An 18,342-nucleotide genomic window follows, 5' to 3' on the forward strand; every position below is an offset into this window, starting at 1 on the left:
GAAAATAAGAAAATTGTAGAGAATCGAAACAAGCATGAGTCGTGATTGGTTAGAAAAGATGGGTACAAAGATTTATTTGCTGGAAAAACAAAAAGGAGATACAAAGTCTTACTAAATAATTTTTTTTTAAAATAAAAGAATTTTTCTTAGTTATGAACAGATTTAACTGAAATCAGCTTGTTTCCCAATGTTATGCTTTATTTATTTAGATAGAAAATATTTTTTAATGAAAAATATTTTTCATAAAAAAAATTAAAAAAAATATTTTTTTTTATATTTGGTGGGGGGGTGGTGGTGATGGAACGAAGGTGAAAGTAGAGATTGTGACATAGTGGTGGGGTGATGGCGGCAGTGATGATGGTAGTGGCTATGGTGATGGTAGTGTAATAGTGAAGGCGAGAATAGTAGTGATGGTGTTGTGAAATTAGTAAAAATTTAATTGAAAAAACATTTTTTGTTTTTTAAAAGTAACAAACAACAAAATTCGTGGGAGACTAACGCTGTGTTTGGTTGGGGGATTTAAGAAGGGAAATGGAAATGAAAGGAAAAGGAGAAAGAATTAATAGAATTCCAAATCCCAACTATGTTTGGTTGTGTTGGTTATAAAATAGAATTGATGTCCTAAAAGGTCTCCTATTTCTTTATTTATTTCTCACCCCTTTTCTTTTCCCATATATTTTTTATTATAACCAAACATAAATAGGATTACATTTCTCATTCCTTTTCCAAATCCCACCCCAAAAACCCCAACCAAACACAGCATAAAGGAAGAAGATGGAGGATGGATTGTGTGTGGTAAGGCATAAATATCTTAAAATGAGTGGTTCAGATTTGTTAAAAGGTATAATTAAATTTTGGATAAATTAAAATGAATGGTTTAAATTTGCTAAGAGAGAGATGGTTTAATGTCTAAAATGTCCATGGCTAAGAGATCAACAAACAATTCCTTATTTATGCCCTGATGCAATTTAATATGAGTCTTATAACACTTTCTTCAAACAGGTTCTTTCACATTTTATTTCTTCAAACATGCTCTTATAACATTGTAAACATGTTCTTATAACACGTAGGGGAGAGAGTGAGAGTGAGAGTGAGAGTGAGAGAGAGAGAGATGGTTGTAATTTTTTTTTTAATCTTCCACGTTCTTCCACATTTTTTTTTAATTACTAAAACTTATTTGATTCTCTCAAAATTATATATTTGATTATTATAAAACAAACTTTTTAATTAATTAATTAATGTGTATTTGATTTTGTTGTTAAACCAAATAAAATAAAATAAGATTGAATGTATATTTAGCTTTTGTTGTGAACCTTAAAAAAAATAAAAAAATAAGTTGTTAACATTAAATATATTAAAAAAGAAAGAAAAAAGATTGAAGGTATATTTAGCTAAAACCTTAAAAAAAAAAAAAAAAAAAAAAAAAAAAAAAAAAAAAGAAGAAGAAGAAGAAGAAGAAGAAGTTGTTAACATTAAATATATTAAAAAAGAAAGAAAAAAGATTGAAGGTATATTTAGCTTTTGTTGTGAACCTTTAAAAAAAAAATTGTTAACATTAAATATATTAAAAAAGATTAAAGGTATATTTAGTTTTTGTTGTGAACTTTTAAAAAAAAAAAAAAACAGTTGTTAACATTGACAATCACGTTGCACCTTCCACAAAGAAAGGGGCACCTTATAATTTATAATATTTTTAAGGGGTTGATTTACATGTGACATCACGTTGACAGTGAAATAACCGGTGAAAAATTACTGGCAGCCATGACTTATGATGACATCACACAAAAATAGGGGAACCAAACAACCAAAATAGTAATGCATTTATTTCAAGAAGCTACCACAAATTGCTTGAGTGGTCACAAAAATTGGTACCAAAAACTTTGTATAAAGAACCTGAAGATGGTGAAATCATTTTACTATACTCTCTGGCTTTTTAATTGTCTTTTTTAACTTGTAAAAAAATATATATAAAAAAACTGTAGTTCAAGGGTCAAGGCCACAATGGCCCTGGTGGGAAGATTAGAGGTGAAACTTGCTTTCTTCTTGGGTCTGGTTTTGCTCTCTGGTAGGGCTCAAGGTAACCATCATGGCAATGCTCCTACAGTTTTTGATGTTACAGAGTATGGTGCCAAGGCAGATGGACAGACAGAGTGTGCACAGGTGATTTTTTATTTGCACAAAAAATAATTATAAAATCAAATGCAATTCTTTTATATGGGTGTGGAGTTTATTTCATATGAGAATGTTGTGTGTTTTTTTTTTTTTTTTGTGATTGATTCTGTATTCATACATTATTTTTTTCGTGATCACTGTGGTGGTGATTTTTCCCGAGCCAAAGATGTTTTTGTCTTGAAATTCATATCAACTTGTGTCAATATACTCTCAAATCATTAGATTATGTGCAAAATCTGGAAATATAATCTAATAATAAGAAGAAGGGGGTGCGTTGGAGACGGAAGATCTGGTGCCATTTCTAAACATAATTTTTGTACACAATTCTCATATAAATACTATGATTGTTTTGTCATAGTTTCATTTCAGATTAAAAACTCTTTTAGCTCATAATTTCACAAATATCATTTTTAAATGAAAAAAATGTCACATAATAAGTTTCATCAACCCTATTAATACGAAATTAATAGAAGGGCCAAATTTCAAGCCAAGTACAAGTGCATGAAATTGACTGTTACAATGAAAAAGGAAGAACCAAAATAAAATTTGATGTAAAAAATGCAAGAATACAAATTATAATATACTCTTTATCTCATTTTTTTTTTTTTTTGGGCCTAACTTTATCTTGTTTATTCTTGATTAAATTACACAGACCTATCTTAACATTTGTTAATATTACATCTAACCCCAGTAGTATGACAAAATTACACCAGCCTCCTCAGCATTTGAGTTGCATTTCAATTCACCCCTCGGCATTAAAAATCCGTCAGGAACTTAACAGAATATTATGACTTCATCTATTTAATAATGTCAAAATTGTCCTACTTATTATTATTATTATTATTATTATTATAACCTAAAAAATAATCAGTATGATTCATAGTACTAATTTATGAATACTTTTTCAATGTACACAGCATCATTACTCATATGAAAAACCTCAATGTGGCGGATGCAGGCTTTTACACAGACATGGAATGCAGCATGCAAATCAAATGGGCCATCAAGTGTAGTTATTCCCTCAGGAACATACTTGTCTGGTGAAGTGTTCTTCCATGGACCATGCACTCACTCAAAACCTATAACTGTTGAAGTGCATGGTACTGTATTGGCCCAATCTTGTATCAGTGAATTCGCTAACGGTCATTGGATCTCCGTTGAAGATGTGGATGGTTTAGTACTTAAAGGTCCTGGAACTTTAAACGGCCAAGGTGAGGAATCATGGCAATATGATACTTGTGGTGGCAAATCTACTTGTGACTTCCCTCTCCCACCTGTAAGTATGTTTTCACTTTTTACGTAGATTCACACCATCGATATGAAGTTCGATCTGTCTAGTTGGGTTTGGGGAACTTATCAGAGGTTACATCAGTGGTGGAATCAGAAATTATGTGAAAGGGAGTAAAATAAAATAATTTAAATTTTAGAGGAATTGAAGTAAATTTGGGGACTAAAATAATAATTTATTTTATAAGCATTTAAAAGAGCATCAAAATTCAAAGGTTTGGGATGGCCAAAATTTATTTTATAATTATTGAAAATTGTATAAGAATAATGAAAAATTTCAAAATTTTTGGAAGCCAAGATAAAATTATTTTAGATTTTGGAAGGGTTGGAGTTAGGGATGATCATTTTAATTTGATCCGCGGGGGCCTGTCCATACCTGCCCGAATGGGTGGATTTTACCTGCCCGACACTTATGTGGGGCGAGGGTAGGTATCACCTCTCCCGATCTAAACTTGACCCGATATAATTAATAATATATATATATATATATAATATAATATAATATAATTAGATATAAAAAAATAATATTAAAAGTCTGTGATTTTGTTTAAATATAAATAAATAATAATTCTAAAAGTTTCATTGTTTAAATATATGGAAACAAGGAAAATTATTTAGCGTGCTAAGGATTTAAATGGTCCTCAACTATTTGAAATGTGGTCAGATATCCCCAGGGTATTCATGGAGGCGGGGATGGGATTAAAAAATTTTACCTGTAACGGGGGCGTGGGTGTGGGCGTGGACGTAGGTGGAGTTTGTCCGCAGGGATAGGGATAGGGATAGGGACGGGAACGGGGAATGGCAAACCATCCCCCAAACCCGCACTGTGGTCATCCCTAGTTGGAGCAAAATTATATAAAATTTGAAGGGTTCAAATTATAAAATTCTTTGATAAATCACTATAACAAAAAGCACAAATGGCGACTAAAAAAAAAATTTCGTCGCTAAAAGTAGCACTTTCGGCGACTAAAATGGAATTAGTAGCCAAAAGCTTGACTATTGGCGACGAAAAAAATAGTCAGCAAATGTATAAATAATAAAAAAAAATAATTCACTATTGGCGACTAAAAGATTAGTCGCTAAATGTATAATTTTCAAAAATGTAATTGACTATTGGCGACAAAAGCTTTGGTCGCTAAATACTTATTTTTTGCCGACTAAAACTTTTTTAGTCGCCAATACCTCCGGCGACCATGTATTCGCGACAAAACCGGCAACTAAAATATTTAGTCGGGAAAAGTGAAAAGTCGACTTTTGGCGACTAAAAATTTAGTCGCTAATGGTGTTTTTTCTTGTAGTAAATATTCAAAATTGTCTGGTAGATATGAGAATTTTCAAAAGTTTGGAGGGGTGGTAGCCTTGCCTGCCACTACCTGGGTCTGCCGCTGGGTTACACTTTAATGATCTGAATTGTTCATCTTACAAATTTTTATGTAAAAACTATTCATTAAAAAATCTGATCGGTTCGATAATTATAATTATTTATTTTATCATATTTCACCATACTTGAAAATAACTATCTAATTTTTTTTTAAATAAATATGTTGAAATCATGTGAGTATTATTATCGAATTAATTATATTTTTAATTTTAAAAGGTTCATCTTTAACTAGGCACTAGAAAATAAAGAACTCAAATCATTAAAGTGATATCTGTGGTGGGTTCACATGCCTAATTAGAAGAAAAAAAAATTATATTTCTCTCCAGCTTACAGAGATTTTAAAAGAGATATAGGACATAATAGTTAAAATTTCCATATGATTCTCCAAGTAATCAAACTTCATGATTTTCTTCGTACTTCGTATGTTTCACAAAGAGACTGTTGAAAAAACATTTCCTCCCTGATTTACTCTCCAGAACCAAGAAAACATGTTCCCTTGTTTTTCCTAACATCTTTTCTATCATATGATACATTAAGGATGGAAATGAATCTCTTAACTATTTTTCTCATTCTCCAACATGAGTAAAAAATTATTATTTTCACAAAAATTACAATAGGAGGAACCCAAATTAAAATTTAAGACTGACATGAACATGTTAAAATTCTTGTTTTGATGCAGTCCATTGTGTTTAACCAAGTGAACAACTCTATTATCCAAGGGTTTAATATGGTGAATAGCAAAGGGTTCCACATAAAAATTGGTGACAGCCACAACTTCACAATCCAAGACCTTAACATTAATGCACCCAAGACTAGCCCGAGCACCGATGGGATCCATATAAGCGAATCCGATCTCGTCACCATATCAAACTGTACCATTGCCACTGGCGGCCAAAAATGCATCTCCCAAGATGAAGGCGCTACCAATATTATCACTTCAGCTATTAATTGTATCGCTCCACGTCCATGAGGTAAAGGATTTTGTGAAAGACTGTGTTAAGAGTTTGTTAAAAAAAATTTAAATAGGTATACATTCTTTATAAAAAAAAAAAAAAAAAAAAAACTCGCATTGGAAAGAATGTATAATTATTTTGAAAGTTTATTAACTGATACTCATAATACAATCGTTTACAAATTTGGAACCCTAAAAATTTGATTTTTTGAGAAAGTGCTGCTTATGTCCCCAATAGTTGGCAATGGAAAGCCAGAGGTAGCGATGTAGTAATGCTTTGTACGTAGTGGATTTTTGTATTTGTTAATATTTACTTCATGCTGTGGCACTTGTACATCCTGCTTTGCCATTATATGATAATGACAATGTATCACAAACTGTAAAACATTTTTTCTTGAAAAGGAAAATGTAAAAGATTATGCTATGTATCATCATTTTTTGACCTCTTTTTGAACTTCTCCTCTTACCTTGCTTCTTTTTTATATTATGCTATGTAAAAGATTTTGCCCTGTATCATCATCAACACAACTTACTTCTTACTAGATTTTGAATTTTCACGGCTCTTGTGCCATCAATACATATTACAAAATCATTTGCTGAAACTCACTAATTGAATTAAATGCTTTTACCCATAACGCCAGCCTTGCTTTAATTATAAACTCTACAAATTTAGAGATCTTAGACCCCAGAGTCATTGAAAATTTTATCATTACTCGCCTTCCATAATGACCATCTATGGTGATTCTAAATTTTTTTCTCAGGATAAACATTTTTTTTTTGTTTATCGATACAAGATAAAAATTAAGGATAAACTAGTAATAGGTCCTGACAATTGGATTTAATTTTCATCAAGTTTTGTTGAAAATAAATCTTAGTAATTTTTTGCATATGTTGTTAAAAATTGACAATTAGTGACTTTTTTTGTCAACGATTTTTATAAATTGTTGCTAAAACTTATAATTAGTGACGTCTTTTTATGACAAATTTTTCAAACTCTCGTTGAAAGTTGAAAATTAGTAACTTTTTTATGATAATTTTTTTAAACTGTCACTAAAACTTATAATTAGTGACAATTTTTGTGACAATTTTTAAACTGTTCCTGAAAATTAACAATTAGTAACGTTTTTTTAATAATGTTTGAAGAAAAATGTTATTAGTCATCATAGGATTTATTGGATAATAAGTCCACCTATTAAAACGTAAGTACCCATAAATTAAAAAGGCATGAGATGTATGTCAAATTAAACCATTTATGAGAGGAAAACACAACCACAAACATGCAACTAACTCAACAAATATAAGAAATACACTACAGGAAATGAGGTAATTAACAGCGTTTAATTAACGGCGTTTTATTAAACGTCACGTTTGCTAATTTTTAACAGTGTTTTGTAACCGTCGCATATTTTTTAAAATCAAAACGGCACCGTTTCTAATTGAAGGCGTTTAAAAGCGCCTCCGAATGCTATAAGTACACGCGCCCCTTTATGAAACCCTTATTTTTGCATCGTGCAAATTTCGCGCACATCTCTCTCTCTCTCAGCGACGAAGAAGACGGAGGAGATCAACCGGCTGTTCTTGAAGCTTGAATATATAACACAGAGTCTTAGCTTGAATACGCACACATCTCTCTCTCTCTCTCTCTCTCTCTCTCTCTCTCTCTCTCAATCCTTATACGCACACATTTCTTCATCAAAGCTCCATCTGCACCTGTGATTTCAAAGATTCAGAGCGATTTCGAAGCGATTTCGAAGATTCATATCGATTTCGAGATTCAAAGCGATTTGGAAGCTCCATCGCCACCGTCACTTGCACTGGCGAGATAGCGAGCTCCACCGTCTCTCTCTCTCTCTCTCTCTCTAGATCTATGAAATCAATGTTTTGAAGGCATTCTTACTTGAACCTCATTTGCAGAGATTCAGAGAGAGGCATTCTGACTTGATCCTCATTTACTGAACTTTAATCGATACTCTCTCTCTCTCTCTCTCTCTCTCTCTCTATTTCTTTCGAATTTTACTGCATGTATAACATTTGTATACATCAATATGTGTGTTTGTTGAATTGTTGAATTGATCTGTTAGGTTCTTTTTTGAACTGAAAGAAACTTCTACACTAATTTTCATACGACAATTTGGATAAATAGGACACAATATTGGGCCAAAAAAGATGATAGTTCAACAAAAATTTAACCGTAATTGTGAATCAATATGCTGGAAATACATATTAGATCACTGAGCTACAAAACAAACATTTGTTTGCCTCTGTTCATGTAATTACCTATGTATTCACCATTTACAAATGCAACCATTGGTGGCCAAGGTTTGCTATTTGTAGGACTGGGTTAATATCAGAACGCATTGGTAAGTCATGGCAATCAAAACGTATACTGCAAGATGAATTCAAAAAACATGTCAGATCTGTGGAAAGTTTAGAAAGAAAATTGTGAAAGTTGAGTAAGATATGATTACCTGGTGTTGTACCAAGCATAGTCTGAGGTATCTTTAGTCAAGCTATAGAGCTCCAATGGAGACTTGCTTTTTACTGGTAATTGGTGTATGTTTGGAATACTTTCTTGGGACATTTCCCATTTAAGATTTTGTGCATTGTTTGATGGATGGAAATTCCTTGCATAAATATGTATAGGAAGCTGAGTGTCATTAGCAACATATGAAAACAAAAGTTTGAAGAGAGGACTATCATTACAAATTTTGGAAGTACAGATACACAGTTGAAGTGTGTGGTTTTTTTTTAGAAGGGCACAATTGGGGTGTTAATTAGGCAGTTTGGACAAATTAAAGTTCGAGTTTGAAATCTGACCATAAATGGGTCCAATTATAGTATGTTTTAAAATCTTAGCTCACAAGCAAATGGAAGTCAAGGTTTAGGGACTTCCAGACTTGTATTGAATAATCTAATCCTATATGCTACTAGTGTGTCTTGTTTTCGCTTTTTGTCATAATTGTCTTCTCATAACTAAGTATTATTATTTGGATTAAAGACCCAGGATAACAATGACATCTTAGCCTATTGGTTGTCCAATTCCTCGACTCTTCTGCTGCTACTCCAGCGTACATTGAAAGCAAGTGGTGTTGCTGGAATGGCTCTTCAGCGCCGTCGATCATCCTCGGCTACTCTGTTTGGAAGGATGACACAGGTAATTTAAAGTTCCCATTTGAATTTCCATGTTCTGTCATCAAACGAAGTTTAGTCCTTTCATTAGTTCAGGTGTTTGCTATTTTTTTTATTTATAGAGTTTCCGAGGAACTCCACAAGGAGTTAAGCTTTCCTTTGTAAATGGTGGCCTGACTGGTGGAGTAGAAACTTTACACCAAGTTGAAGCCAAAAACCCAGCTTTGCTTTTCAAGCAGTAACTTACAGCATTTGTAGAAAAGATTTATGGAATGATTTGAGATAACCTTAAGAAAGAGATTTCTCCATTGCTTGGGTTGTGCATCCAGGAATGAAATTCTTTATTCTATGGGTTATTTTATTAATTTACTTGGTAAATTATTTCTATATAAAATTTATTAATAAAACACTTGAGCTAGATAGAGTCATTTTCATGGAATCAAGGTTTTGAAAACCGGACTAGACTGGCTGGTTCAACTGGTCGAACAGTTGACCGGGTGAGGCTCCAATCCAGTCAACTCTCTTAAATCGTTCAAGGACAAAAATCGGCGTATTTGCGGAGAACCGTTTGAACTATAAACTGACTTCAATAAGACAAGATTGCTATTAAAATAGAAGCAATTGAATGTTTTGTTTGAGTATGTTGCTAATATTACTTTTCTGTTATATTTACCTTTTGTGTTTACAAAGGTTGAAATTTTGTTATGTTTCGAAGTAAGCAAAATTGAGTTCAATATACTACTATTACTACATAATCAACAAATATTGAAGGAAAACTGCTCTTTTGATTTTGATTGTTCAATCAATTTGTATTTGGAATCTTGAATTTTAATCCCTAAACTCTCTAGTTACTAATGTGATTGAATCTTGTAAAATTTATTGCATATTTCTTTCTGTATGCTTCAAACTTGATACTTAGTTCATCCTTTAAATTGTTGAATACTTCATTCTTTAAGGCGAATATATATATGTACATACTAAAATCCTTTTAGATACGTTTGCAATGTCAATTGGCAGCACATAATGAGATAGAGTGGCCTTTTTCACTAGTTTAGTTTTTAAATTATTAAAACTAAATTGACACTTTCCAAATTTAATTTATTCAAGTTCTTGTGAAGCAGGTGCTGAATGCTGGCAAAAATAAGCTTAAATCAATGGATGAGGGCAGATCTCTTTTGAGCTTACGTGCATTGATCTTGAATGGTAGGATCCATCTTGACCAACTGCATCACCTCAGTTTTTAATTTCTGATGTATATAGTAATTTTGTTGGTTGGAAAATTACAATTTTAAATTTCCTTATTTCCGCTAATGAATCCCGCTTTGTGCAGATTAACTTGTGCAGGAAGGTCTTAAATACATGTTTCAAGATAAAGGCCTTGTAACTATGAGTTGTGAAGTCTTTAACTCAGTGTATTATGTTACATGGACACTTCTAAACATATGGCTGGAGTAAGGATATGGGCTGTGTGTCCGACATGTCCAGTCAAAACTGGGCCCAACAAGCATGTTTAGTTATGCAAATTTACTATGTAATTAATTGATAGACCTCCCTTATTATGTTTCTTTGTGACATGATTGCTTTAGAGCAAGTGAAGTGCCATCTTGAAGAAAAGTCACCATTCCACCCTAGGAAATAAAACACAAATACTAAGAAATTGTTTTTTATTTTTTCATTTTCTGTTGCTTTTACACTGTCTTACATAAAGTCAGTATTCTACCTTGAGAAATAAGAGAAACATGCCAAGAAATTTGGGAGTTTAGATGTATAATATCCACACTTGATAAGGGGACTTGAGTCTATGTAACATGACTAGTGTATATAACATCACTTCAGATTTGGTGATATTTTAATTAATTTTACTGGGTGCTTCTTGGCTTATCAGGTATGGTCTGCTCCAAATTATTGTTATCGCTGTGGTAATGTAGCTTCAATGAGAATATGGTACTGTCACTAAACTTTTCACTCTTTTAACTTGGTTGTGGCTTTTTGGCTCATTTATATAGATTTGATTAATTGAATTTTCTATGGGTGCTGTGTTTTACCCCTTTGTCTGTTAGGAGAGAGAGGTGAAGTTCTTCACTGAAACAAAGGAAAACAACCAGATGAGAGGCCCCAGAACTAGAGTGCCTTTTTTCTTATGAGTGAGGATTTGTTTGCTTCATTACCCTGTACTATTGTTTGAAGTTTGATGCACTGCTGTTTTCATTGTAGGGGGGAGAGAAAGAAGATATGGACAGATGTTTTCCTTAGAGGATCCCTGAAAAAGATTACATGAATATTCTTGCAACATGGAATACATTCAAGCTTTTGTTCCTAACCTGCTCCGCTTTTAAATAGCTTGTTTGTGTTGTAAACGCCTACTTTTCCTTTTTCGTTGCTTCTGTTTTAGTTTATTATACATTTTTTAAAAATCTTTTATCTAGTTTGTGAGTTTATTTGGAATCCGATAAGCTTACAACTAGTAGCTGGCCAGTGCTAGATCAGATGATTTGGAAATTTGAGAGATTAAATCTATATTCCTCATTGAGTTAAGACATTTTATTTCGGATTGACTATTGAGTGAGTGAGTTCTCTCGTCTCTACTTGTAGCATCCATTCTAAGGGAACCTACATGGATCTCAAATGCCACACCAAAAGGCTAAATAGGTAAGTTTCTTCGAAGGGCTATCAGTCCACCAGCAGCAGGCCAGTAAAAATTTAAGGTTGTGTTTGGATGTGCAGAATCATTTTATTGTTTGGTGGTTATTGTTTGGTGCTAAATAGGTAAGTTTCATAGTATGCCTCCTCATAGTTACAAGGCCTTTATCTTGAAACGTGTATTTAAGACTTTCCTGCACAAGTTGATGGCTCCTTGTTTGTGTAAACTCATAAGGATTGGCTGGGCAGGGCTACTAATTGGGCTAAATTCAGTGCAACAGCAGGGCTAGGTGTTATTCACAGAGGCCACCTGCAACAGGGCAGATCACTGATGGCCCCTTACTTGCCGCAGAGTGGGGCTGGTGGCGGTGGCAGTCCATACTCTGAAGGCGGTGCTCTCTATGCCCTAGACTTGATTCATGCAAACCATGGGGAGGGTATCAAAACAATTTCTTCGTGATAGCCTATGCAGTACCAACGTAGAGGTGCTTGCTCTCTATAATCTATTGTTCGGTTACTTTTGTGCACCATGAATTTCTGTTATAATAGTGGTGCTGGAAACTTTGATTGGTGCAGGTTATTCAGCATGGTGCATGCTTGGGTCTGGGCTTGGCAGCTCTTGGAACTACTGATGAAGATATCTATGACAACGTAAAACTGTGCTTTATATTGACAGTGCTGTTTGTGATTTCCTGTTTGAACCTTGTACTTACATTTTGTAAATTATCTTAAATTAGTATGATAGTTATTTATTTAATATTTTTCTCAATTAACCACAAGATGAGTATTATCTCATCAACTTTGCTATTGTTTCAGCTCAGAAGCAGTTAATTTTGTTAGGAATCAGCTTCGGCAACACGGAGATGTTCAGGTAAAAAATTTGCCTCAATTCTGGTATACCAGTGTTATGGTTTACAAAGTTCTAACTTCTTTTGTTCTGATTTTTGTTAGCTTGTGAGGTGCTTGGAAGAGCAGCTCTGGTAATGGATGCGTGAATGTTTATCCTATGTCCCTCTGATGTTTGATACTTGAGTGACTTACGATTTTATGTTTTGTTCTTATTCACAAAAGAGAGAGGAATTATTCATTCTCTCTGAACATGTATATATATAACTGAGCATTTTATGATGTCATTATATGTCGTGAGGTGATTTTGTAAATTCTTTAGTTGTATCACAGTGTTCAGCAATTTACACACACACACACATATACAGACTACAGAGAGAGTGAGAAAATGTTTGATTTGCAAAATCACCTCCCCATTGGAAGAACATTGTGCCAATTTGCTGGTGGCTTACTCAGCTCAAACTCTTTGGTGCAGAAATAGTGGAATACAGTTACAAGAGAATGAAAGACCCTTAAAAAAAGAAGAAAAAAATTGACAACATCAATTTTTACCGTGATGTGAAAGGGGCCTATATCTATAAATTTTAATGTGATTAATAATTTCTCGACAGAGTAGTTTTAGTTACTCGTCATATAAATGCTGGCCTCTTCTTACATGTGAAAGTCAGCAGGGTTGAGTGCCAAATCTTCTGTGATGAGCCTTTTCCACCTACATATTGACTTTATTTTTTTTATTTTATTATTGGATAAGTATTTTGACTTTCTTTATATGTCTCACCAATACATCCTATATGTAATTTCTTTTTTTAAAGAAAAAAAACTTATGTTCCACTCACTATCTGGGGGATCCATCTATTTGACACTGATTTCCTTTGGTTCTTTTCTTACTTCTGTTTCAACTTTGATGACTGTTTAAGTTTATTGATTCCTTTGTCTACTTCTCTGTTGGAATGACTAAAATATGTCATTTCCGCAGGCAAACCTGTATATATGTATAGCATGGGTGGCCTTGCTGATTTTTGTGTCGTGCCGGTACATGGTTTGTGCATTCTACCCAACACAGTGCCGTATATAGAATCTGCTATTTTGGGATGTGCAGTTTTTACCGCATATGGTCCCAAGTGTATAGAGAAGATGCTTATTAATACCAAATGGTTTTGTTCCATGAATATACCATAGCTTGAGTTTGGAAGACAGTTGGGCTGGACCAATCAACTATTATCATTTTTTTACCTTCTATGTCATAGCAGTGAAACCAAATGTCCAACAAACCCAAATGTCCTTTCACATTCTCATCACAGTTGTCACTCCCCTCTTCCCAATCTTCCTTAAAATGCTCTTGTTCACAGTAGAGACCATCAAGAACAAACATAGGGTTCTGAGAAGCCATAAACTTCTTCTGAGAATAAGACAATAGAGCCACTGCTCATTATCTTCAGGACCTGAAGATGAAGAGAGACATGATCAACATTGGACCCATTACAACATCTGAATCTGTTTCCTCTCTCACTCTCTTTAGATCCCAGGGGAGAAGAAAGAAAGGCAGACCCAGATATAGAAAGAAGGGGGAGATTTATCTGAGAAGGTTATCAAGTCTGTCCTTTTTTCTTTTTTTCTTTTTTTGCCAAAGTTTTGTTCTCTGAGATTTATCTGAGATTTGTTCTCTGGATATTGTTCTCAAATCAAATCACTGAGTTCTACTTCAGTTACTAGCATGCCAGCAAGAGAGTACATAGTTCTGATAGTAATGGAATCCAAAGATTTAGCGAAATCAAGGACTTAATTTTTTTTTGGACTTTTTGCTTGATGATGATATTAGAAATTCTATTTCTGACTTTTTGCATTTGTATCTGTTGTTTTGTCCCATTTTGTGCACATCAATTTTTGACTTTGCAATTCATACAGGAAATTGATAGGCAAGTTCCTTTAATGGACGGATTGACACTAACGTTTGAGAACACATCCTGTCCTAGTAATATCTGAAGCTACAAGTATTCTTTAATTATTAATGGTGTATTTTCACATCCTACAGGTCGACAATGCAGCATCTGACCTTAAGAACACCAATGTGAGACTTGAGGCTACTGTTAACCAGGTGATTAAGCTGCCACTGTATTATCTGTAGATTTGCATCACTTTGTGTGCTGCAGAGAGAGAGAGAGAGAGAGAGAGATTCAGCTATGCTATGTCGTAGATCTCTTTACTGGATTTGACAAAAAGTTTTGATTTGTTTTAGCTGAGATCCAGTCGAAATTTCTGTATTGATATTATACTGTTGTGCATAATTCTTGGGATTGCCGCCTATCTATACAAGTAAGTTTCACTTTCTCAAAAAAATGGAGAGGAAATGTTTTATCTAATTCTTGGTAATAGCTGACATGCTTAATGGACTCTAGAAAATAATTTCATGCATGGGTGAAGTTATAGTTAGAAGCCAATAATTTAACTTATAAACTAAAGCTGAGTGCATGGTTATTCTGGTTTGGATCTTCTTCTTGGTTTATTATTATGTTTTATGATTGGCAGAGACCGAGAGGATTGAAGGCCATGGGAAGCAGCATGGAGAACGATTCAGAATGACAATGAAGGATGGATGGGGGCTTTCCTTCGGATTCTTATTTCTCTTCTTTTTTCTTTTTTTCCTTTGATCTGATTGGGGAGTTGGGTGTTTTGGTTCACTTTCTTCTTATTTTTTGTGTTAAATGGGGGAGGGAGTGGTGAGAGAGAGAAGAGAATAATATTATTTTGTGGCTTTGTATACAAAGTAGTAATTAATTTTTTGGTTGAGAATTGTGAATAAATTTTTTGGTTGAGAATTGTGAATACAATTTTTGGATATATTATTTTGGGGGTAATATTAAAATATCATTTGTGGATATGTTATTTTGTGGGTAATGGTGATTGGTGAATGGGAAAGTGAATTAATGATGCATTTGCTATTTGAATGTAAGTTATTATTTCACATTAGTATTATTCATTTTTATTATATGTATTTTTTTAGTTTAATCACATAAATTAGCACAATTTCAAAAAAAAAAAAAAGCGGTATCACGGCGTTTTTTTAAAAACGCCACTTAAACCCAAAATATTAACGGTTAGATTTTTTAAAAAAGATATGACGGCGTTTAAAAAATGTCACTAAATATCATAATGATGTCATGGTATTGTCAAGTACGACATTTAGCGGCGTTTTTAAAAACGCCGCCTATACTAATATAACGACGTTTTTAAAATGTCATGAAGTTATAGTGACGGCCGCGTCCTCGGCGCTTGATGCTAAGCGTCGCAAAAAGAATTAGCAGCGTTTTTTACACTTATAAACGCCGCTAAAAACTGAATTTCTTGCAGTGATATCTCAAACAAATGCAAGGGACATGTAGATAAAATCTAACCTCTGGCCTCTAGTGATGTGCATGAACTCTTGGCTAATGGGTAACTTTGTAAAGAAAAAAAGAAAAAAAAAAAGGTAATGAACTTGTAAAATGATTGTTCAAGTGGTTGTCGTGGTGGAGGAGGGGGAGAGAGGTGGTGTGATGGCGGCAATAGTAAGGTTATAATAGTGCACATTAATATTTACGCATGAATAATTAAAATTCAATTAATATATTTTTTTAATTTTTAATTATCTCATTGTCAGTGAAATAACCGGGGGGGAAAAATTTATTGATTGATTGCTCAAAAATAGGATCTGTGGAGATATATTTTCTGAGTACCCACACGTGGCAAGGTGACGCCGACGTGTCAGCCGAGGTGCCACGTGTCCTGGTCGTGAGGCCGAGGTAATCTCGGCAAGGCCGAGGTTATCTCCGAAGATATCGAAATCCGAGATAAATGGATAAGGGACAAGAGTCCTAGAATGAGAAAAGACTTCAGTTTGGGAAAAGATAAGACTCTTAGAGAGTTTATCCTAATCCCACTGGGAGTTCCAGATTAGCAGTAATCCTAAGTCTATTAGGGCCAGGCTCCTATTGGGACTAGGATTGTATTGGTTATAAAAGAGAGGCACCCCTATGGGTCTAAGGTATGCTTTTGAGACTCAAGCTTGTGAGTTTAGTATTTGATTTATCTTTGAGAGATATACTGACTTGATCGTCGGAGTGCCCCTGGGTGGTCGAAACCACCGCGGGATTCTTATACTTCTGTTGCAGGTTAGCTAGAGGCCATCTATTCTGCCAGTGCTCTCCAGCTGGTTACTAAGCGGGCAGTGTGGTCAGAAAATCATCCACACAATTTGGCGCCGTCTGTGGGAAAGAAAGAAGAATAGATGGCCAATGACGGACAGAATGATCAGATTAGAGACTACGCTCCTACTGGGAGTGGAAGACCTATCGATCTCGACGTTGAAGGGGACAATAGCAACACAGACACTCGTGACCAGAGTCACGGAGTGAAAGAAGCCGGCCAGGAAGGTGACGCACCAAAGACAACAGATCGAAGCAACGAAGACGACCTCCAGAGGTATGGAAGGATAGATACCTGCGAAGGAACGAAGACCTTTCCAGAAGGGATGCAAAGACAGGGGTCATGAGCGCTCCCAAGAAGATAACATTCAAGTATAGAAGAGCTCAACCTGAGTGAGCTAATCCCGGATCCCAGATCCCAGAAGACATGATCTCGGCCTAGATGAGTAGGTCTGAGAAAAGAAGAGCTCAACCTGAGTGAGTAAATCCAAGATTCCAGAAGATAAGATCTCGAGACCTGAGTCCGAGAAGAGAAGAGCACAATGAGCAGATCTCAGATCCTAGAAGATAAAAAAGAAACACACAAAATCAGACTAAAGTTGGCCAGAATTGAGAAGTATGCTAGGGCTGAGGAAGACATGCCAGGAACAAAGGCGTCGGAACAAGAAAAGAGAAACGGCTCGCCGATGCGAGGCCGAAAATCAAACTCAGGTTGGAGCCAAGTAAGATCAATAGAGAAACCAAGGCCGACAACCTCGGCTTGAATTCAACCTCGGCGACAAGGTCGAAGCTACATGTATGATGAGAACCCAAGTGGATTTTAAGTTCACACTGGGGGCATAGAGAAGAAGAATGCGTTTACCACTTGTTGAAATTTGTGGACAATTTACAAGTTGGTTAAACGAAGATGATGTTTAACCGAAGTTAAACCGAGATGATGCTTAACCGAAGTTAAGCTGAGATGATGCTTAACCGAAGTTAAGCCGAGATAATGCTCAACCGAAGTTAAGCCGAAGATGATGTTTAACCGAAGTTAAACCGAGATAATGCTTTACCGAAGTTAAGCCGAGATAATGCTTAACCGAAGTTAAGCCGAGATGATGCTTAACCGAAGTTAAGCCGAGATAATGCTTAACCGAAGTTAAGCCGAAGATGATGTTTAACCGAAGTTAAACCGAGATGATGCTTTACCGAAGTTAAGCCGAAGATGATGCTTAACCGAAGTTAAGCCGAGATGATGCTTAACCGAAGTTAAGCTGAAGATGATGTTTAACCGAAGTTAAACCGAGATGATGCTTAACCGAAGTTAAGCCGAAGATGATGTTTAACCGAAGTTAAACCGAGATAATGCTTAACCGAAGTTAAGCCGAAGATGATGTTTAACCGAAGTTAAACCGAGATGATGCTTAACCGAAGTTAAGCCGAAGATGATGCTTAACCAAAGTTAAGCCGAGATGATGCTTAACCGAAGTTAAGCTGAAGATGATGTTTAACTGAAGTTAAACTGAGATGGTTCCTTATCTTCACTTGTTGAAATTTGTAGCAATTTACAAGTTGAAGTTAAGCTGAGATTATTCCTTAATTCACTTGTTGAAATTTGTAGTAATTTACAAGTTGGAATTAAGCTGGTTCCTTATCTTCACTTGTTGAAATTTGTAGCAATTTACAAGTTAGAGTTAAGCTGATTCCTTATCTTCACTTGTTAAAATTTGTAGCAATTTACAAGTCGAAGTTAAGCCAAGATTATTCCTTAA

At 34.7% G+C, this 18,342-nt stretch overlaps 1 protein-coding gene and 1 long non-coding RNA gene across 5 annotated transcripts; both read left to right on the forward strand.

Moving 5' to 3' along the window:
- Window positions 1-2,001: 2,001 nt before the first annotated feature.
- On the forward strand, window positions 2,002-5,810 carry LOC114286538 (exopolygalacturonase). The gene is made up of 3 exons (XM_028229717.2): window positions 2,002-2,160; window positions 3,131-3,448; window positions 5,520-5,810. Exons 1-3 carry the CDS (start codon window positions 2,002-2,004, stop codon window positions 5,808-5,810), a joined length of 768 nt encoding a protein of 255 aa, XP_028085518.2.
- A 1,630-nt stretch (window positions 5,811-7,440) lies between these two features.
- Window positions 7,441-15,333, forward strand: LOC114286578 (uncharacterized). Of its 4 annotated transcripts, none has more exons than XR_014347082.1 (6): window positions 7,441-8,946; window positions 10,043-12,046; window positions 12,138-13,992; window positions 14,440-14,502; window positions 14,644-14,720; window positions 14,934-15,333. It is a non-coding gene; the product is annotated as an uncharacterized LOC114286578 (long non-coding RNA). The 4 variants fall into 4 exon arrangements; XR_014347084.1 differs by having other exon boundaries at window positions 12,138-12,432; window positions 12,513-14,502; XR_014347083.1 differs by having other exon boundaries at window positions 10,043-10,865; window positions 10,982-12,046; window positions 12,138-14,502.
- Window positions 15,334-18,342: the final 3,009 nt, after the last annotated feature.

The sequence above is a fragment of the Camellia sinensis genome, chromosome 12 (assembly GCF_055761805.1).
Source record: "Camellia sinensis isolate YWXY chromosome 12, ASM5576180v1, whole genome shotgun sequence".
In the NCBI taxonomy this organism is placed as follows: domain Eukaryota; kingdom Viridiplantae; phylum Streptophyta; class Magnoliopsida; order Ericales; family Theaceae; genus Camellia; species Camellia sinensis.